Source organism: Lepidochelys olivacea (assembly GCF_965140295.1).
Source record: "Lepidochelys olivacea isolate rLepOli2 genome assembly, chromosome: 1".
In the NCBI taxonomy this organism is placed as follows: domain Eukaryota; kingdom Metazoa; phylum Chordata; order Testudines; family Cheloniidae; genus Lepidochelys; species Lepidochelys olivacea.
The window spans coordinates 311,074,736-311,098,205 of record NC_140411.1 but is presented as its reverse complement, the minus strand read 5'-3'; the positions used below and the strand labels follow the sequence as shown (position 1 = coordinate 311,098,205).

The following is a 23,470-nucleotide window of genomic DNA, read 5'->3' as shown; positions in this document are numbered from 1 at the left end:
TCTGAAGTTGCAGGTAGAAATCCTTTAAACAATTTTCTACCCCAAAAATCTAATGCCTGCAAGTCAGTCTGTACAATAATTCATAAAATTAAAAAGCAAATAACACCGCCCCTCAAAAAAAAAGAAACCCCAACCCAGAAAACCTAAATAAAAGGAAAATCCTTACCAAACTTGTGGAACCGTTTTCAGTTAATTCATTACCTTTGTCTTATATTTATGTCTAACTTGCACATACTATAACAAATTATGACTTTTATCCCTTAATATTATTTCTTGGTGTTTATTTTGTTTGGCTGGATATGTTTTCTTTTTCTGAATCTTAGAAGTACCCTCCATGTTTTATCGAAAACATGTAACTTGCCTTCCATTCAAAATGATGACCTCAGACCAAATCCAGTTTAAACACAGTTTATGCTGGCAATATTTCATGCTTGGGGAATGCCTAAATAAGATTTTTGGAAAGGTACTTCAAAAGCTAGGCAAATGCCTGTGGAAGATGTCTTTAAAAAATTAGACATTCATATACTTCTGTTAGATCAAATGAAAAGAGCTCCTATTTATTTAGACTAGATATGGCAAAGAGATTTCAAAAGCTCTCAGCATTGGCCTAACTCTGCTCCCATTGAAGTCAATGGTAAAACTCTCATTGACTTCAATTTGAGTAGAGTGGGGACAAGGCTGAGCACTTCTGAATCCCACTCTTCATGTTCAGAATGTGATTGGTTAAAAAAGTGGCATGAGGCTTACAAGGCAACCAGAAATGCTGCTTTAAGCTTGATGTCATTTCAAATATATAATAAATTGAATTCTGTTTGGGGGCCAAATTCACCCCCCAACCTGCACAGTCACAGCTAAACCAGTGTGGTTCCAGTAGGCCCCGGGGTAGGGCCAGGATTTGCACCCTAAGGTGACTATATACTGCCAAGTGTGGGGGATGAGCTGAGGGAAGAGCCAAAAGAGAGTCCATTGCATTCCCCACTCCATGGATCAGATTGACCAGCTATCATCCTACACGAAGCAGGAGCAGCACGGACTACTGTAGCCCATAGGTGAATCTACATGGCAGAACACAAATCCCTCCATTATAGTGCTATATCTTTTATAGACACCACAGGAATTACCTCTGGTCAAATGTCTTGCAGCGGGGGTGATATGTAAAGCTCAGAATGGCCATTTAGCCTCCTCAGCGTCTGTGTGAGCACTGCAGCTGACAGAAAGTGAAATCTTTGAAAAGCGACATTACATGTGAACGGACGACGTTTTAAAGACTACTGGGTAGTTTGCCAGCAGGGAGTTTGTTGCACCAGGAAAGCCAGTGAGGAGACTGTTGTAATTCCCAGGAGACTTGAAGGATTAATGAGTGGAAGCATTTATAGACGGGCCTTTCCCCTACCAATTAACGAGCCTTGGTTCTATACCACCCCTCTCTGGTCCTTATAGGGTAAGAGCTGTGTGGCCTGAGCATACAGTGGTCTTTCAATGCCATGCTTGGGGGCTATTGCAGGCAACTGTAAATTTGAGCCCTGAGGCGTCTCTAACTTACACCAATGGCCAGATCAGCCTCCGGAAGTGCAGGGACTAGGGGAGCACAAATGCAGCATGAAAACACCTTTGTCACCTTTCACCCTTAGGGCCAGTGCTGATCACAACAGAGATAGACCTCTCTCCTGAATGGTTCACCAGTTTCAGAAGATGAACACATGGTGCTTGACAACCTCAAGTGCCTGCCTTTCAGGCGTGCGGTTGTGTGACTTCATTTTGGGGAGTCTATGTATCAATCTGTGCTTTCATTAAAAAAGAAAATCTAGTACTTTAGGTTGCAAGGATTGCTCTGAAAATGTGACTGATCATTAGGACCCCAATTCAGGAAAGTATCCCTCTTCAGGATAATGCTTAAACATGTGCCTCACTTTGATCGTATGCTTAAGTCCAACTGAAGTCATTAGTGCTGTTCCGAATAGGGGCCTAGCACTGAGCGTCTCAGGACAAGAGTTCAAATGTTGTGAACTATGCACATTCCCCAGCACAATAAACTGGGCTATGCCTCTTCTGCAGCTTGAGGCTGGTGGTGACCTGAGGATTCCCCTCCACCTTTATAATTTCATACACATACATTTATATTATCGGTGGTGTTTGGGTTGTTTAGCCCATTTAGTTGACCCTCCCCCCAAATCCTAAGACTGGCTCTGTACCTAGTGATGTCCATGAGAAGCTGCTGCCACCGATATATCAGGATGGAGGCAGACCTGTTGGTCTGCAGTTAAAGCCATCGAGAACAGCAGAACTGAAAAAGCCAGAGAGAAGCATGAGCAAAGAAAACAGGCCGTGGTAAAAACATGTGGCCAGGTCTGCCCGACATGCGGACACATCTGTGGATCCCACATTGGTTTACGTTCACACAAGAAGACTCACTGAAACAAACTGACACTCATACGTCAGCTACGACGGGATACTCCAAGAAAGCAGCAAACACGCCACACACAGTGATATGATCACAGCTGATAGAGGTTGGGTAAGTTTGGGAACAGGGGTCCCAAAATTTGATGAATAGGCCCACTCTACATACCAACTCTGGCCTACTAGAGTTGACTGGAACTGGATATGTTTGCATTATAAATTTAAGGGTACCTACTTATAATTATCTACTAAATTGGTAGAGAGGATTAACAAAGCTGGTAATAAGACTCCAGCAATGATAAATCAGTGCAACATTTTACTTTCCCAGCTTGTGCTCCATTATATAGTCAGACACTAAGTTTTCTGAACGTTCAGGTTTCATTTGAATAACATTCCAAGCAAACTGAACCCTTAGCAATAGGTGCTATTTTGCAGTCTTTTTCTGCACTGCTTCACATTGTCTTAAGAAATTAGACACAGTGTTCTTACTTTTGCTTTGCTATTTAAGCTAAGTGAAAGTAGTTTATAATCTATTGCATGGGTAACATATTGGTCCCATTCAGGCATTTGCTAAATTTGCAGAGTTATCTTTAACAGCTGAGTTGTCGTTGAAGAAGTTGTAAAGAAAGAGCTGAGACATCCAGTGATGCAGTGATAGGCTAGAAGGCTTTCTTCCAGATGTTCCTTTACTTTTTCCTTCTCTTTAGCATTTCTGCTACTACTCATCCTATTTTCTGTGGTCCAGGCTCCAACCTTCAGTTCTTTCCTATGTGACACATTGAGGTCCAAATACTAAACTGTATATATTTAGTTGCCTTTGAAATTTGTGTAAGTAGCTTATCAAGCACTCTTTGAAATCAGTATATTATTATGATGCTTATATGGTTTTTATTTGTTTTATTGTACCTCTTGCATATGTGATTGTAGCTGCTTTGGGACGCTAAAATACCTGACTCCCTGTTTGTGATATAGTTGTCTGCCTTTGACATCAAGTCAACATTAAGAAATGTTAGCAAAATAATTCTGCATTCTCTCCTGTGCACTACTGATGTGCTGAGGTCTTAACTTCTAGCTTTGAGTTGTACATCTTCAGCAATCTCCTGATTGCCAGTCTGTTCTTCCAGTCATTCAGCTTTTCAAGAATAAAATATAACCCAACCAAACCCTTTTCATCCCTACCAACCATGAACCATATCCTTTTACATTCCTGCTTAAACCAACAACAACAAAAATGATTCTCTCCATTTTAGAAAGCCTTTTTCAAAGGAGGGAGCATCTTGTCACAGGGAATTTGCATTTGGAAGCACTGAACATCTGTAGTATGTGACTATTACAAAGAAATGGGTCATGGGCATGGTATCAGTGCACTAGCTAAAGCAACAGCAAAAAGATGTGCTGAAGGCCCTGGACTCAGAATAGTAGCAGCACTGATAGCAGTTTATGATTTTTATTAATAATTATTAAAAATAATTAGCATACATTATTTGTATTTGCTTCTGGTAGCACCCAGAACATGCTATGCTCTTTTTCTGACATAAAGGAAAGTGCAGTGCTTGTTCTGAAGAAGTTGCCATCTAAAAAGACAAAGAAATAGATGGGAAAATGGATGCAACGCATAAATAAGGTGCTGAAGGGTGGAATTTTCTGTCTTGATAATACTGTGTTTTTATAGCAGAATACTTGGGGCTTGTGTGGGTTAGTTTCTTTTTTTATGAGGGGGTCTGTAGTTGTTTTAAGAAATATAGACTCTCTACCAGTTCACGCAACTTTGCTATGATTGGTTGGTTAGTTACTCTTAAAGCCCTGGGCAAACATTAGAAGATCTGGGAGAATTAGAATAATGCTGGCTGTTCTTTTGCTGTCTTTTTTCCAATGAAGTGGTTTGTACATACAGTGAAGTTGTTAAGGAGTACCAGCAGAGGCAGTGACAGAACACAGAAAGAAAAGTATAGTTATCCTTGATAATGGAGTAACAGCCTGATTTTCTAATCTGCGTACACAATTGTGTGTGCTAAATTGTACATGCAATTTCTCATCACGTAAATCAAGTAATTGTGGACAAAAATGTTCAGCTACACATTTGCTTGGGCACTTGTATATGCAATTACCCAGTTTGCACATACAAACACCATAATTACATGCCCAAAATGGGCAAGCAGTTGTATGCATACGTTTGTGCTCACCATTCAGAAACTCAAACTCAGTTTAGGGGAGCACATATTGAAGCCAGTGATCTGTGTCAGTCTTTCAGAGGGTACAGTGGAAGCTTCCTCTTCCTCCCCATACCCAGGGTCTGTGCCGGGTGAATACAGCACACTACGGGAGCCTGGTGCTGGACTAGCACAGTTCTTGGCCTCCCCACACAGAATTTTCCTTTAGACGAGGGTATATCGAGAGGACGGAGGTCTTGCACCTTCTTATCTCTCTTGTGTATTGTCAGCCCAGTGTGGCCGAAAATTATTCAGTTTCACCCAATGGATATAAGTGGTGTAATTGTTATAGGTCTGTGAACCCTGAGGTGCTGGAACTAGGGATGTGGCAGCATCCACTGGCTTGAAGTGGTTTCCATCATGTTCAGGGTTTACAGTTTGGGTCAATGGCTCTCAGCACTCCCACTATACAAATTGTTCCAGCACCCCTGCATGAACCTTAGGAGCTAATACACGTCGTGGTCTACCAGACATTTTATTTATTTCCATATATGTTTTGTTTAACTGCTTCAGTGCTTCATTTAGCTAATTTTAAGAGCTAAAACATTTTTGTGGAAAATCAGTGTATCATTGACATAGTGCCATTAATTTTTAAGCAGAATCTTCTAAAGATTTCAATGGATGTCTCTGCTTTTAAATTGGTAGCACAGGACAGCCCTTAATCCCAAATTCATGTGTTCTGCTAAATAATTTCTCCTGCTTGACACACACAAACCTGGAAATATGTCCCTTCTATTTTGAAATCCGTTTATATGAATGATTGTAGAGTCTGAAGGTAAAGCTTTAGTGTGCAGTGAGATACTGAGCAAGCTCATTGCAGTCTCTCTTTAAACCTGTCATACTTTTGGGGATAACAGGCAAGTGGAGATTTGAAGCATAACCACTCCAGTCAGCAAGAAAGTTAAAATAATATAAATCAAATATATTTCTTTGCAAAAACAGGGTTTAAAAATGGATTTTGCCATGGCAGCTGCAGCTTGCTGAAGACCCCTTGCACTAGAGAATTAAAAGTCTGATCCTGGTAATACTTGTACTCCTGAGTAGCACCGCGGGTAGGACTACTCACACCCATAAGATTATGCATGTGCACAAGTGGCTGCTGGACTGGGGCCTAAGGTTTGTCTGACAGCATTCTTTTCAAATTTCCCCCAATGCCCGGTTGCCTGTTGCTCTCCAAAAGGAAGGGTGAGGGATCAGGACCTCTATTCCTTGGTTTTCCCATTTAAACAAAATCATTTTCTTAAATACAACAATCATATAGGGGCGCAGCACTATCTTGCAAACTAATTAAGTATACAGCTAATATAGCATTCTGCCTAACTGTCCAGTCTGAAGTGTGAGAGTGGAGGGGGGGAAATGAAGACCTTGTAGGGGGTTCCAAGGGTATCTACCCCAATAATTTTTTTAATTGCTGCCATTTGGTGCCATCTGGTCATTTCCAAAGCCAAACAATGATGAGTAAGGCTGTGAGTCTGTCACGGAGGTCATAGAAGTCATGGATTGCGTGGCTTTCCATGACCTCCATGACTTTTGCAGCTGCTGGTGCTGGCTCAGGGGCTGCCCAAGCCGGGCAGCCCCTGGGCCAGCGGCAGCAGTTTGGGTGTGTGGGAAAGGGCTCAGGGCTAGGGGCAGGGGATTGGAGGATGCTGGGGGGCGGGGCTGGCATGGCCCTGAAGCTCCTAGGTGGTGGAGGGGCTGGGGGAGCTCCCCGGGCCTGCAGGCCTCACCCCTGCAGCTTCCATGGGCTGTGGTTCCCAGCCAATGGGAGCTGCAGCAGCCAGCACTTGTGCCCCTCTGCCACCTAGGCGCTGCAGGGATGCGGAGCTGGGTAGGGAGCCCCTGTCAGCCCTGCCAACCCTCCCCTCCACAGCACCCGCGGGGGTCCTGGGCCACCTCCCCCAGCACCCGTGCTGTCCCCTCTCCCAAGCAACCACGTAACCCCTCCCCCCTGCTTTGGTCCCAGGTATTTTTAGTAAAAGTCAGGGACAGGTCATGGGCTGTGAATTTTTGTTTACTGCCCGTGACCTGTCCATGACTTTTACTAAAAATACCCGTGACTAAAATGTAGCCTTAAAGATGAGTACCAGGGATAAGTCACTTCTGGCAGTGATATTTAACTATGTCTAGAGAGGAGTGATTTCCTTCAAAGTCAGGGAACTCACCCCAATCTTCTCTTCAGTGTAGTGGTGGAATGTTAACATGAGGCTCCCATATTCCTCCCCAGAGCCCCTTCCCGCTCCTGGCTGCTTTTCAGCTAAGTGCTTCAGTTGAAAATGCCTTCCTTCAGTCAAAAAAGTACTCAAATATGAATTACAATGAAATCAGGAGAATTCTGGTCTTGGATAGGTATAGTATGAAGTCCATTTTAAGCGCCTGAGGAATGAACGCTTTCATGATACCAATCCCTATAAAACTAACTTTTTTCTCAGTAACACCAGAAACATGGGTATGTTTAATATGCTCTGCTAAGTAACAGTCTCTTCTGAATGATGAAGTGAGAATAAACATAACTTAACATTTACAAATACGTGTGGTTTCTACTGAGGTTGTGACAAGCTGTTCCATTGTAGAAGCAGAACACAACAACCAAGCTATATCTCTCCAACCATAGGGAAACATTAGGAGGAGTAGCACTTGTTGAACCTTTCATCTGTAAACATTTGAACTCTCAGAAATTAAGACAATATGGCATTACTTTTGATTTGTTGCTGCAGGCGAGCTTTTCTAGGGGAAAAGACATGTGCTTTCATATTAAGTCAATTATAATGTAGCTTCTGGATACTCTTTGAAACTGGAAGAGTGTATTTATAAATTTGTCTCCTTGTTAAATAGGCACCATGACAATGTTTTTCTGGAGTACTGTTAACCTCTAGTGAAAGGTTAAGCAGCTTCTTCTGTATCTAAATCTGTTGCTCTGAAAAAATGACTGTGGAGTTGAAACCACCTACCAGTGAATGGTAAAAGAAACGACCTGCACCTGTGGGATTAGGTGTAGCAGCAGGAAGTAAGAGCACTTGCAGCATATAATTAACAAGGAATTTTTTTATCTTTTTTTTTTAAACAGCGTGTTCATCTTGCCAGGTTAACTAGTGATTAACCCTAGAAAGAATCTGTTGAAGCCTACACCCTTGTTTAAACTCAATCACTTGCCAATGTATTCAGTTACTTGTGTAACCAATGACATAGTAACCCTATTAAAAATATTTCATTTCCTGGTATTTCATTTGATGTCTTTGTCTTTCTAGTCTTTCTATTAATTTCTTTGTGACTTTCTCTTTCAATCTCTGATAATTCAAAACATGCTGCCTACTGTTCTGAATTAAATAAACAATAGTACAGTAACTTTTCTCTTTCCTAAAATATGGTTATTCCTTTCCTGTAAGATGTCAGACCATTAAAAAACTTTATGCTTATTCAGTTAAGTTTACTAGGCTAAATTCTGCTCTCAGTTGCATGTGGGTAGCTCCCTTCCATTGACTTCAGTAGGAGTTTCATACAAGGAGAACTTGATATTTCTGGTATAAAAGTGCTCACAGTTATAATCTATTTGATATTCATAACAGTCTGCTGAAATGTCCATTGCTATATAGCTTGTTATAGTTACTTTAAATACAACTTAGTATCTGTTTGTCATTTAAGTCTCTGATTGCTAATGAGACTTAATCTTTTTCTCACATTTTCAAATTTGATATTCATCTTGTTTTCCTAAATATAAAAATCCAAAATAAGAGAATGATGATATATATTGATATAAATGGCTCAACTTAAAGAAGTCATCCCTATGAAAAAAGAAAACTTTTCTATTTGTTAAAAACACAGTTTACAGTGACATATCCTGTTTTGTCACTTGTTTACAATATATATTTTTCTTTCACACATTTGAAGAAGGCCAAATAAATGAAATATTCCCAGTATAGGGAGACAGTGAAGTATATATTTTATTACTAATTTAGTCAAATTTGTTTAAAGTGTGTATCCCAAATGACATGCAATAAAGGGACAGCTTGTAATGGCTTCAATGAGTTCATGAATCAGTGTGCCATAGCTTTTAAAACAGAGAGACCTACCATGAAGGAACATTGGACGAGTTATAATCTTCCTTATCCAGACACATTTGTACAGTAAGTAGAAACTGTTAGAAGGAAAATTACATTTTTTCAGTAATTTATCAGAAATAATTGTCCTACACACACATTAAAAAAGGATAGTGTTTTTAAGAACTGTAATTGTAATGGGTAAATGTCACAGCTGTTGCAGTTACTCTTACTTGTGTATATTCTTTTAATGATTAGAGTCTCATGCCACAAGCTACATGAAAATATATTCACTAGGTGTGAAATTCCCATATGTCACAGCTTCAAGAATAGGTAAACATCTCAAAGAAAAATAAAGAGTTGATGCTAATGGGAAATGTTATTTTTTCTAGTTTTGACTGTTTTCAGGACAAACATTTCTTTGCTTAACTTAGTGAAAGCAAAATTCGCATGTAACATAGAAATGTTAGAGGTTAACATTTCAATGGGAGACTTGTGTGTATTTTGAAAAATTATCCCCAAGAACAATAATGAGTCCCTAATTTGATAGATTTTTTTTTCAGTTTACAGATTTCAAAATATTTTCCCATTGTCATGCCAAATCAGAACCATTTTTATTTCTGTCTCATGCATATCAGGACTCAGCAAGTTCCTAAGGTTTGCTGAAATATTTTTCTAACAATCTTAAATAGGTATACTGAATGAAAGTATATAGTTTTGTATTATAGGTTATGAATATCCTTCACATAGTGATTCAGTTTCTAAACTGATGTGATGTGATTGGAACAAATGTCTAAGAATAGGTCTTTTGTGCGAACTGCAAAAATAGAATTGTGCTTCCCAAATGCCCTTCATTTTGGACATGATCATGCAAGGTGCTGTGTCCTCAACTCTCATTGAAATCTATTCATGCTGAAGTCACTCACAACTAGAGCTGATCAGAAAATGGAATTTCCATCCCACGGGAAAGTCCAACATTTTGAAATTTCTTTCATCCTGAATCAGGGCAAAAAGCTGACATTTTGAAATTTACCATGGGATGGAAATTCTGAAATGTTGATTTTTGAAATATCAAAATGATCTTATGGAAATGTTCGTTTTAATAATGTTGAAACAAGAGGTAAAATATTACATAATTTTTAAAAAATTATGTCAGAGTGAAATGAAACAAGAAAGTGGAAAAATAAAGTAATGAGAAAGTACAAACAAAATACTCCATATTGATTCAAATGTTTTCAAAATTTGTGCATTGAAAATTTTCTTGGAATCTACACATTCCTGTGAAACATTTGTTTCAACAAAACAGAGTTTTCCAGTAGAAAACTGTTCTGTTGAAAAATTTTCAACCAGCTATACTCAGAACTCTGTAGACCCAAATTTAAATCCTGATCCTTCTTTCCTTTAAGATCTATACATGGATAGTTCTATATAAATGCTAAGTGTTTGTGGGGTTTTCTTGCACACACAAAACAAAGTGTGCAAAGAACTGCCAGTATTTCACAGGGAATTTTGGATGTGCAAGGAATGTTACATCAGGGTGTATGTGATAATTTCTACTGTTACATTTTCTCGTTCATATTATGATATATTGGAAAATGAAGTCCTAGACCCTGTTATTTATGCAAAAGTAGTAAATTCCATATATGATAGTGAATCCCTTATTCTGGGTTGTCTTCCCAGATTTGTTCCTTGGTAGATTCAGTGAAAGGAGTTGTTCTAACAAAGAGTGTCTGATTTTGTTAATGGTCTTGAGGGGCTGGATAATTGGACTTCTGAGTGGTGAATATTCTCAAATGTTGCATCCTGTTATTGTGGTAGATGTCACTGGGATCTTAGCTGCCGTTTCTGAAAATACAGCAGGTTCTCTGTGCTAGGGCTGGTCTACTCTATTGCGCTACATTGGCACAACTCTGCTGCTCTAGCACGTCTGGTGAAGACTCGCTATGCTGACAGGAGAGCACTCTCCTGTCGGCATAATTATTCCACCTTAGCAAGAGGTGGGAGAAGCTATGTTGGCGGGAGATCTTCTTCCTCCAACATAGCACAGCGTAGACACTGCTGTAAGTCGATGTAACTTACGTTGCTCGGGGGGTGGCTTTTTCACACCGCTGGGTGACTTGACATACATTGACTTAGGCAGTAGTGTAGACAAGCCCTGGGAGTCCTACTGCCTTTGTGCACAAACACAATTATACCCCTCTTCTAATAAAGTACATGATAATAAGGTCTGGTAAAAACATAATTCCATACAACGATAGCATAATAAAATAGCCATGTTTTTGAAATCTTCTGTATAGGTATTTTTGAATATATAAATGGGTTTACATATAATCCTTTAAAATATGCTAAATATCATACTTTAAAGATGTGTTAAAGACAGATTCTGATGTATGCTGTGGTCATTGTGCTGCTCTGGCAATAACAGCCCCGGGAAGCTGTTACAGACCGGTATAAGTTAAAGCTGTTTGCGGCTGCTTTAATGTATTCCAGGAAATGAAAAGGTGGCATACACTCACCTCCCTCCCCCACCGCTGAGGTTGTACACTGAGCAAAGCTCAGCCAGACCTAAGGATTGGAGCGCGAGTGCTTTAGAAACTTTTTTTTGTGTTAAGACGTATTATCAGATAAATAATATAACATTCAGTACCATCATCTGATCTATATCAGTGGTTTTCAAACTTTTTTTCTAGGGACCCATTTGAAGAAAATTGATGCCCATGACCCAGTGGAGCTGGGGATGAGGGGTTAGGGGTGTGGGAGGGGCTCAGGGCTGGGGCAGAGGTTTGGGGTTTGGGGGTGAGGGCTGCAAGGTAGGGCTGGGAATGAGGAGTTCAGGGAGTGGGAGGGGGCTCTGGGTAGGGGGTTGGGGTGCAGAAGGGGATCAGGGCTGGGGGGTGCAGGCTCTGGGGTGGGACTGGGGATGAGGGGTTTGGGGTGAAGGAAGGGGTTCTGGTTTGGGGGCCTCAGGGCTGGGGCAGGGGATTGGGGCACAGAGTTGGGGCATGGACTTACCTCAGGTGGCTCCCAGTCAGTGGCGCAGCAGGGTGCAGATGCAGGCTTCCCTCCTGTCCTGACACCCTGGACTGCACTGCACCCCAGAAGCAGCCAGCAGCGGGTCCCACTACTAGGCGGAGGCGCGCAAGTGGCTTTGTGTGACTCTCGCCCAGAGGCACCGTCCCACCCCCAGCTCCCATTGCCCAGTTCCCGGCCAGTGGGAGTGCAGAGGCCGTGCTTGGGGTGGGGACAGCGAGCAGAGCCCTGTGGCTCCCCTGCCTAGAAGCTGGACCTGCTGCTGGCCCCTTTCAGGGCCCAGTGCGGTGTCGGAAAAGGTAGGCGCAAGCCTGCCTTAGCTGGGCAGCAGTGCCAACGGGACTTTTAACATCCCGGTCAGCGATGCTGACAAAAGCAAGGCGACCCAGTGCCTGACATGCCGCGACCCAATACTGGGTCACAACCCACGGATTGAAAAACACTGATCTATATCATCATAACCGTTGTCCTTCAGTTGCATACTATAAACATCATAAAATATTATTTTTTGACAAATTATACTTTTAGACTGAAACTAACCCAAGAGTGGTGCATTTGCTGAAGGCTGTCCATACTCCTTCAACCCTTTTTTAGCTCACCTTCAAGGAGGCTCCTATCTGGTTTCAGTAGTGCAATATGGACAGTGGGTTGTCTGGGGAGGGTCTAATGGAAACGCATTTAAGGATACCACACTTTAGCAGCCACCATTCCAGCTAGAGTGGAATAGACATGGAAAGACAGCCTAGCCTACCTACATCCTGCCTTTGGGCTGTGGTATGTGAATTCAATCTCTTCAGCCCCCATGCAAAGCCTGAAGAATTTTGGCTTGATGCAGGGAGGGGAATATTTCACCATTAGCAAACATTTCCAGGAGCAGTGACCATCCTTTCTGTTTTCCCATATATCGTTACAAAGCTCCATCCGTAGTCATCCCCTTTGCTCATTATACCAGCGCAAAGGCATGGGGAAGACGGGATTAGATTTTAGTATCTGTCAAGGTTCCTCCCCCACTCTGAACTCTAGGGTACAGATGTGGGGACCTGCATGAAAAACCTCCTAAGCTTATCTTTACCAGCTTAGGTCAAAACTTCCCCAAGGTACAAAATATTCCCCCCGTTGTCCTTGGACTGGCCGCTACCACCACCAAACTAATACTGGTTACTGGGGAAGAGCTGTTTGGACGCGTCCTTCCCCCCAAAATACTTCCCAAAACCTTGCACCCCACTTCCTGGACAAGGTTTGGTAAAAAGCCTCACCAATTTGCCTAGGTGACTACAGACCCAGACCCTTGGATCTTAAGAACAATGAATAATCCTCCCAACACTTGCACCCCCCCTTTCCTGGGAAATGTTGGATAAAAAGCCTCACCAATTTGCATAGGTGACCACAGACCCAAACCCTTGGATCTGAGAACAATGAAAAAGCATTCAGTTTCTTACAAGAAGACTTTTAATAAAAATAGAAGTAAATAGAAATAAAGAAATCCCCCCTGTAAAATCAGGATGGTAGATATCTTACAGGGTAATTAGATTCAAAAACAGAGAACCCCTCTAGGCAAAACCTTAAGTTACAAAAAAGATACACAGACAGAAATAGTTATTCTATTCAGCACAATTCTTTTCTCACCCATTTAAAGAAATCATAATCTAACACATACCTAGCTAGATTACTTACTAAAAGTTCTAAGACTCCATTCCTGGTCTATCACCGACAAAGACCAGCATATAGACAGACTATAGACAGACACACAGACCCTTTGTTTCTCTCCCTCCTCCCAGCTTTTGAAAGTATCTTGTCTCCTCATTGGTCATTTTGGTCAGGTGCCAGCGAGGTTACCTTTAGCTTCTTAACCCTTTACAGGTGAGAGGAGCTTTCCCCTGGCCAGGAGGGATTTCAAAGGGGTTTACCCTTCCCTTTATATTTATGACAGTATCACACTAGCTTTATACGCTATTATAACTCAACTGACTTCAGTGGAGATACTGCTAATTTTTATCAGCTGTGAGATCAGAATCAGGCCAAGGTGTGTAGATATTTATTAACAAACCTGAGCCTCTGACAGTTTGGATCCCCAAAGTTCATACTGCTCTCAATTACACCTTGGAACCAGAATATGTCTGAAGGAGTGCAAAGGGGATCTAAAGCCACCTTTGTGCTCCTTAATCTCTATGAGTTGTCATATGCTCAGCAAACGAATATCTGGACCAGTATCAAGGAAGTGGTGTATGAGGGCTTCAGCAACATGAGATTCTGTGGTTTTTTTCTGATTTTTAATTTGATGTATCATTTTGATTTATGTGGCCATCTTTTTAGTTTCATATCTAATATACATACTTTTCTATATTCAATTATTGACATTAGATATATAAAATGTGTATGTATTTGTATACCCACATGCAAGTTGTCATCTTTCATAAGTTTATGGACATAAATTACTTTAAATATTATGGGAGTATGTTCTCCCTGCTTTGTTTGCATCCACTTTCCCTTAGTGCTGATAGAAGCTGTACGTGCAGATCAAGAGGAGTATATATCCTGACATTTTACCTTCATTGTTAACCAGTTCATAAGTATTAGTGCCTCTGTATTTCAGAACTTCCAAAGGGTATATCCAGCAAGCAATACCGAAAACACTAAGGGTGAAATCTGGATTCCTTTGAGCTCAATGGAAGTTTTGCTGTGAATATCAGTGGAACTAGGATTTCACCCTAAATGTGTATCAGTGTATGTAGATGGCTAAAAATGTTCATGAAATTACAATAGGAATTATTAATATTGAATCCTGCTTTACTATGGCATCTGATTCAAAGTTCATAGTAACTTTAATTAAAACAGTTTTTACATATTTACATCATTTTTCAATATTAATAATCTCACAATCTTAAAATAACCTCTTTCTAGGTGAGTTACAGTTTTCTTATGGTCTCTCTCTTCCGCAGAAACCGGGAATGGATCTAGCAGACACCTACATTACATTTGTTCGGCAAAACCAGGATATACTGCGAGAAAAGGTCAATGAGGAAATGTATATAGAAAAGTTGTTTGATGTAAGTAACTACCCTTGCAAGGCGTGCTGGCATCATGGTTACATCTCAAAGGGATAAGTTGCATTTTGATTGCATTCAGCATGTAGGTCAGGATGCTTTTCCCTGTGCCTATTTTGTTCTGCTTTTTTTTATTTATTTCTGCTAATAAAGATAGCCTTAATTGTATGCATTTCCTGCATGAGAGCTGTCTGTGTTGGAATGAGTAAATCAAAAGTTTTATAAGATTAATATTTTAACTAGTCTATCATTTTATCATTGTGTGATATGCAACTTCATTTTATTCCACCTTTTGATTTTGAAGTAAAGTGCCATGAACAGAATTGTATTGTAATGGATGTTCTTAGTGTATGGAGACACAGTTGGAAAGGTATTTTCCCTAAATAACAATTCTTATATCTTATTCTTCAGATAAAGTAAGAAAACAAATGAACTATGCGACATTCCTCCAGATCTCTAACAGCTGTTTTTATTGAGTGACTTTTGGAACTTAGCTTACTGTAAATTTAGTCCAAAATTTTCAAATATATAAAATCCTAAAGTTAGCCTAATGCTTATTTAGGCACAGGACTCATATTTTCAAAACTGCACCCATCTCCTGTTGACCTCACATTTCAAGTGAGCTTCTCATCCTCACCATTAAGACCCTGCACACCACTCCTGCCCATGTCATCACACACACTTTCTTTACTCACTCCCCAATCTCTCTATAACCGCTCCCTTTGCTTCTTAATGGCCTCATCGTCCAAATCCCTCCTTACGCAAGCCTCATCCACAAAGCCCTGCAGCCACACTCTGTCTGGATATCTCCACTGCTTCAGGCATCGACCATCACTGTGTTGTCTGTGTCTCTGAACTAGAAGCTTTATGAGGTGGTCATGTCTTATATGTGTTGAAAGTACCAAGCCCATAAAAATGGTAATAAAATCTAAATTCCTTTGTTACATGTCTGAAATCTGGATCAGGAGACCAATCACTTCTGATTATATGGGAATCTGAACAGAGAAAGTAATCCTGTGTCTTTGAGACAGCTTAATACAGTCCGTTACAATACTGTTTCTGAAATGTTATATTCACTTTGAAATGTATTTATTTGTGTACCATCTACTCAGCATTTTACAGAGCTTTTCTGGCAGTTTCATTTAATTATGTTACTGCAAATGTTTTCATAACAGCAATTCACAGCCTCTAGTGTGACACTTCAGTTGTGGCAGTTGTAGAAGGTCCTGTAACATAGACTCGCAGCCATGATATGTCATGTCAGTGTTTGTTGTTTGTTAGATTAGGTGGTCAAAATGAGACTTATCTCTTTTACTTTATATTTCCAGACATTCCTAGGCAGTTTTACAATAAAAGTATCATCTGTTTTAATAAGCTAAGTGTTAATATGTGTGAAAAGAAAGATTTTATAAAAGCTTTGATGCCCTGCAGGGGTAGAAAAATTATCATCCATCCAGCTGGCGCTTTCACAAAGCACTAAAACTGTGTTAGCAACTTCTGCTTCAGTTTGGTATTACGCTGAGTCTGCAAGCATATGTTTCATTTTCAAGTTTCCTGGTGTGTGTGTGTCTGTTTTGGGGGGGGGGAAGAGATAGGGGAGTTTTTTTCTTGCTTAAGTTGTAATTTTCTGAAACTTAATAGATGTCTAGGGCCAAATCCAACTCTCATTGGAGTCAATGGTAGGCTTTCTATTAGCTTTAACGGAAATTGAATCACACCCTTTGTCTCTAACACTAGTTTTCAGGCAGAAAAAAATGTATTCAAGGTACTCTCTTTCACACCATCCACTTACATCTTTGCCTTTCTTTGTATATGCATGAGAGATGAAGTGGTGTCATATTGAAATAAATCAGAAAGACGTTATTACAAGCATGAACGTTATGGGATATTACATTCACTTCGTATAACAAGGAGCCAAATCCGGCTCAGTTACACTGATGTAAATCTAGAATAACCCATAGAATGCAGCTTGCCTTCAATGAGATTACTTTGGATTTACAGCAGTATAACTGAGAGTAGGATTAAGTTATGGTTATTAGTGTCAGTAATTTAGCAAAGACTACGTAACCTTTGTATATACAATCTATTAAGTTGTATTTTTATGGAAGGATTAAAATGAGTTGTAATTAACTTTTTAATTGGCTGTCTCAAGCCATTTATTTCTGACTACAGTTGCAGATTGTTTTACTACTGAAATATTTTTTCATTTTCATCAGATGAGAAACTGGCAGGTGGGGGAAGGGAGAATATGCCAATACATGTTTGTTTCTGAAAGGGAAAAACCCCTTTGGAATAGAGTAAAACCTCAGTAGCTAATGACCCAGGGAGTCTTGTAGCTATTCTGTGTTCCAGCAGATACAGATGCAAATTTGAACAGGACAGAGCCCTGGGTATATTACGGTTATTTTTTATTTAATATGAAAATTTATCATTCAAAATTTCTTGTGTATAGTCATAGGTCTCATTCACTACTGCATTGCTTCAGTTTTATGCTGATGCAATTCCACTGAAATCATTTATTTCAGTGAAGTTACACTGGGATAAAACTGGAATAATGCAGTGGTGAATTGGGCCAAATATATCTAGGTTTCTGCCTATACCATACAAAGCAAACACTTGCTACCATTTATATTTCTATGATGCAACAGGGTGCAGTACATAATTAGTAAAATCATGCTGATAAACATCCTCTTGCATTTATAAGATGATTAAAAATGAGTTGCTGAGAAGTTTTGTCTAGTGAAGATGTCTTTTAAATAGCTTCATGTAAAATTAAAAATAATTTTAAAAATAATGGTTAATCGGTATATTTAAATCAAGATGTATCTATTAAGGCTTAAGTTCTTTGAACCATTATCTGCTTTCAGTGAAGGCCCTCAGAGTGGTTCTTGGTGAACTGGAGAATTAAATACTTAAACAGAATTACAGTAGCATAATTCCCTTGTTAAAACATTCCATTAGGCAATTGGCTTGGGAAGCCCTGAATAAACATTGAGAGTTTCCCATTTATCCAAGCACAAACTTTACACATGCAAATAATTTAAATGCACCCTGTATCCAGTAATATAAAATAAACTTTCTCCTAGGGTCTGATCTTATACCATTAAAGTCAATGGGAACAGGAGTGGGCCCTTAAAAAAGCATTTCTCAGTAGCCAGTGTGGTTGAACTTAGATACATGTTCTGTTTTGAATTGTTAAGATAAGATGAATAGCTCTGTGTTTCATGTGCACTTTTAATTGGCATTAGACTTATTCAATGAGAAGCTAGTGTGTGTAGATCAAAACTGAAATTGGATTACATTAAATTTTCACACATCAAAGAATTGTGCTTCTATGTAAAATACACTGCTGAGTGATCCAAATTCTTCCTTTTTCTGCTAAAGTAACTCTTTCAAACACCTCTTTTGGTAGCTTATCAGTTTGATGTATTTCTTATAATTTGTGCAATAAACACAGATGTGTATCTGAAAACAGAAAAGTTGACCTTAGGCTTTTTTCAAAAATATTCCTATTCCCATTCTCCAACGAGGCCTATGGTATAGATTATATTTGCATTGAGATGTCTCCTGTTGAAAGGCTTCCAGTTTAAGCAACTATATGATTTTGTTCTGATTTTGTCAAGGTCACATTAGTAGTAAATTTGTCTAAGTAAACAATTTCCATTTTAAGTAACAGAGGAAACTTTAAGACAAAAGAAAGCCAGTAAAGCCATGTAGGTCTACCCATTATTTTAGGTTAAAATTTGGGCCTCTCTTTCTCTTAAAAATAAAACAAAACAAAAAATGCACACACACACAACATAAACAAAAAACCCACAACCCAACAATAACCACCTTTATTTTTTCATTATTGAAATAATAATACATGCGTGTTACCACATGCATACCTATGTACATAAATCAGAGGGGTAGCCATGTTAGTCTGGATCTGTAAAAGCAGCAAAGAGTCCTGTGGCACCTTATAGACTAACAGACGTATTGAAGCATGAGCTTTCGTAAGTGAATACCCACTTCGTCGGATGCATGTAGTGGAAATTTCCAGAGGCAGGTATAAATATGCAAGCAAGAATCAGGCTAGGGATAATGAACTTAGTTCAATCAGGGAGGATGAGGCCCTCTTCTAGCAGTATTCACCCACGAATGCTTATGCTTCAATAGGTCTGTTAGTCTATAAGGTGCCACAGGACTCTTTGCCGCCATGTACATAAAATGAACACCATTAAAAAGTCAGTATTTGCCAACAGTTAATCTCACTGTGATAAGTTAGATGATACAGTGTACTAACTATTAGCAAATGTGAACTTTGGCCCTGACCCTGCCAACTCTTACTTACTTGCTTAACTTTTGGTACGTGATTCGTAGATTCCAAGGCCACAAGAGACCATTGAGATCATCTAGATTGACCTGTCTAACACAGGCCATAGAACTTCCCCAAAATAGTCCCTACAGCATAAATCATAGAAATCTAGGGCTGGAAGATTTGGAGGTCATCTAATCCAGCCCCCTGTACTGAGGCAGGACCAATTATATCAGACCGTTCCAGACAGGTATTTGTCTAACCTGTCCTCCAGTGATGAGGATTCCAAAACCTCCCTTGGAAGTGTAGTCCAGTGTTTAACTAATCATATAGTTTAAAAGTTTTTCCTATTATCTGATCTAAATCTCTCTCACTACACATTAAGCTGATTACTTCTTGCCCTACCTTCAGTGGACATGGAGAACAATTGATCACCACCCTCTTTGTAACAGCCCTTAGAATATTTGAAGTGTGTTATCAGGTCTGCCTTCAGTCTTCTTTTCTTAAAACTAAACATGCCCAATTTTTTTTAACCTTTCTTCAGAGGTCAGGTTTGCTAAACTTTGTATCATTTTTGTTGCTCTCCTCTGGACTCTCTCCAATTTGTCCACATCTTTCTTAAAGTGTGGTGCCCAGGGCCAACCTTACAGATGGGTGACAGGGGTGACTGCACAAGGCGCCATGGTCAGGGGCTGCCGTGATCAAGAGGCAAGGAATGGCGTGGGTCTAGGGTGCAAGGCTGTGGAAGGGAGCTCAGGGCAATGGGTGGGGGAGAGGCAGCAGGGCCCAGGGGTGATGAGAGAGGGTGGGGGAGCCCAGGGAAGCAGCAGGGGCCAAGGGGGATGAGTGGGGAGCCTGGGGGAGGGGGGCAGCAGGAGTGAGGGGGGATGGGTGAGGAGCCCATGGAGGTAGCGGGGTCCAGGGGCACCAAAATATAAGTTTGCCCAGGGTACCATTTTCCCAAAGGCTGGCCCTGGTGGTGCCAAAGATTAGACACTCTACTCCAGTTGAGGCCTCCCCAATACTGAGTAGAATCCTGTGTGTTACATGTGACACTCCTGTTAATACACCTCAGTATAATATTAGCCTTTTTTGCCACTATATCACATTGTTGGCTCATATTCAAGTTGTGATCCACTATAACCCCCAGATCCTTTTCTGCAGTACTACTGCCTAACCAGTTATTCCCCATTTGGTATTTGTGCTTTGGATTTTTCCTTCCTAAATGTAGTACTTTGTGCTTCTCTTCATTAAATTTCATCTTGCTGATTTTAGACAAATTCTCCAATTTATCAAGATCATTTTGAAATCTAAGCCTGTCCTCCAAAGTGCTATCCAGTATTGATTTTAAGATAGCCAGTGATGGAGAATCCACGACGACGTTGGCAAATTGTTCCAATGGTTAATTGCCCTCACTGTTAAAAATTGATGCCATATTTCCAGTCTCAGTTTTGCGAGCTTCAGCTTCTAGGCACTGGATTGTGTCATACCTTTCGCTGTTGGACTGAAGAGCCCATTATCAAATATTTGTTTCCTATGTAGGTACTTATAGACTGTAATCAAGTCATCCCTTAACCTTCTCTTTGTTAAGCTGAATAGATTGAGCTCCTTGAGTCTATCACTGTAAGGCATGCTTTCTAATTTTTTATTCGCTTTCCTGGCCCCTCTCTGAACCCTGTCCAATTTATCAATATCCTTCTTAAATTGTGGACACCAGAACTGGATACAGTATTCCACCAGTGCCAAATACAGAGGTAAAATAATCTCTATACTTCTTCTCAAGATTCCCCTGTCTATGCATCCTAGGATTGCATTAACTCTTTTTGCCATTGGCCACAGAGTTGCACTGGGAGCTCATGTTCAGCTGATTATCCACCACAATCCCCAAATGTTTTTCAAAGTCACTGCTTCCCAGGATAGAGTCCCCCCATCCTGTAAGTAAGGCCTTTATATGGCCTACAGCCCAACTGAATTCAGTGGGACTGCTCACGTGTCTATAGGTGAGCACATTCCTAAGTGTTTGCAACATCATGGCCTTATTATGCTGGTCACTGTATATGTATGCATGAACACTTACAATGATTAGAGGAATAGAAATGAAGGGTAAAGCACTCATACAGTATTCTTTGAAATTTAGAAACACTGGGATTTATTACATATAACATACAATGTTTCAGCTTTTCCCAGCTTTCCATAGCCTATATTATTTGTATTCTGTTGTGCTTTTGTATTTGAGATGTTCAAATATAAGCCATTAACTTTGTTGACCTGTCATAACCAGTCATTCTATTTATTTTTAATTTTTTCTGTCAAAAGAAACTGATTGATCACATTATTTTGGTTATAATGTCAACACGCTGAACTGAATACTAATCATGTTTCCATGTCATAACCATTATTTTCCTTTTCCATTAGTAGAAAGGGATGGATGATATAAGTTCATTGATGTACTTGAGGCTGTTTGAGGTAATAGTTTATTTCTAAAGATTGTTATGTCATGTATGTCATTATGTGCTGAAGGGTGGATATGAAGTGCTTGTTTAATTCACGTGTGTTTGTTATGTCTGCTAGTATCTAGAAGCAAACAATTTATTGGCCAATTCAGCTGCATGTTTTCATATAGCATTTATAATAATTTGAAAGAATGATCCCTAGTTAAAAACGTGTGTTTCTCCTTAGTAAATAAAAAATAATTTATTTTCCTGGTGACATTTGCTAGAGTAAGAATGTGTTTTAGGTGTGAGTTTTGAGTTTTCTATTGTACTGGTTTGTTCTCGATGTTGTCCATGTCTGTCTCAGAAAGCAACATTAATGTAGTATTTAGCAGTGTTTTTCTAGCAAAATTTAATGTCTCATTTTGAAAAAATTACACATTCTCAAATTACTACCTGTCAAGTTAGTTTTAGTTAATAATCATCATTGTCAAAGTTAAGTAATGATTTGCAAGTGTAAGATTTTATAAAAAGGTTTACTTTTGATCTAGGTTATATGCCAAGATAACTCTGACAAGTTGAAACTAGGTGTGGACTGGTTAAAGGCCTTGACTTGACTCTAAAGCTGTATGTGAATTAAAATCTGCGAAACTTGAGAGGAGCGTACCTAATTACCTAAAAGAAACTCAACAAGCAAATGTATTGTAGTTTGTTGATCTTCTTATTTCTTTGAGAATTCAGAATAATCTTCAAGAAATATGTAGACTTCTTGCTCAGATTCTTGAAATGTGATCGCAGAAGAACACAATTGTCATTTGGCACAAACCCAGAATTACACATCTTTGCATGATGCACCTGGACATATGTGGCAGGTCTGGTAGAATCAGCTAATTAACAACACAGGCTTAAACAGGCACCTCATCTGGCAGTGTAGTTAGTTGCCTGATGGTGCTCAGCAGGATTTGGTAGTGCTTTTTATTTTTCTATCCTAATGGTCTGCTGCCCACCTAATTTTGCCTTATTGTCAGCCACTACTTACCGCAGCTTGAGGCCCTCCCAGGAGGCTGAATTACTATCAAAGGATTAGGGAGATGTAGCCTTGCAGCTCTGACATTTCTGATTACTTGTCTATGCCAGAACGCTAATTAGCTGTGACTAATTAAGAAAAATGTTCCTGCCATAGAAAACCATTTAAAAGAACTGAGAAGTAGAAAAGCAATTCAAAAGCTGAGCAGTGCTCAGATTTGCCGATGCTCTTTAGATTTCCACCAGAGCCTTAACTCAACTTTAATTGTGCCTAATATTTAAAAAAAAAAAAAAAAAGCCCTCCATATGTGAATTGATCTCAGTTTTTCTCTTGAACTGGAAGAATGTTTGTCTCCTTAAAACAGTTTGTAGTATCACTTTTCCTTCCAGTGAAAAAAAGAACAAATATTTTTATTTTTCAGGCACTTTTACCAAACATTGAATATGAATGAAGATGTTTTGTGCACACACACATGCATACATACACAAGCTATCAGTATCTTGCAAATATGTTATTTAAAGTCCACTGCAGTGTAGTTATTTTTTTCTAAATAATTTTCCCCACTCTTTTTTAAGATGAGAAGGTCTATAGAAAAGAAATAGACCATTTAAAATCTGGTAAAGATAATCCAGTATGATTTTATAAAGAATAGAGGAACATTTTTACCCAGATTTTATTGAAAAGCAGAGAGCTCAGTCTAGCACTGATCCAACAAAGCTCACTGCTATTGAAATCAATGGAACTACTCACATGCTTAAAGTTAAGCATGTGGTTAGCAAGATCAGGACCAATGTGCACAGTAACTTGCAGGTGGAATCCACTGTGAGCATTTTTAAGAGTTTAATGGACTGTTTTTCTATAGAAGAATTCTTGCAAGTAATTCCTTTGGCTCTTTCTGACTATTATGACCTGGGCCTTAGCATGGTGGGTAGTCCAGTGTGGTCCTAAATTTTCCCCACCTCTTCATTTTGAAGATGCTTTTCCTCAAGTCCTTGATGC

General features: G+C 39.6%; 1 protein-coding gene across 7 annotated transcripts in view; it reads left to right on the top strand.

The window, feature by feature from the left end:
• Positions 1-23,470, top strand: part of CADPS2 (calcium dependent secretion activator 2) — a 584,713-nt gene that overhangs the window by 541,116 nt on the left and 20,127 nt on the right. For 4 of the 7 annotated variants that reach the window (XM_084638325.1, XM_084638326.1, XM_084638328.1 and 1 more), the window contains one exon: positions 14,611-14,718. In XM_084638325.1, coding sequence (XP_084494451.1) covers positions 14,611-14,718 — 108 coding nt within the window. Of the gene's footprint in view, positions 1-14,610; positions 14,719-21,430; positions 21,479-23,470 lie in introns of all 7 variants that reach the window. The other 3 variants (XM_084638323.1, XM_084638324.1, XM_084638327.1) reach the window with 1 other exon arrangement.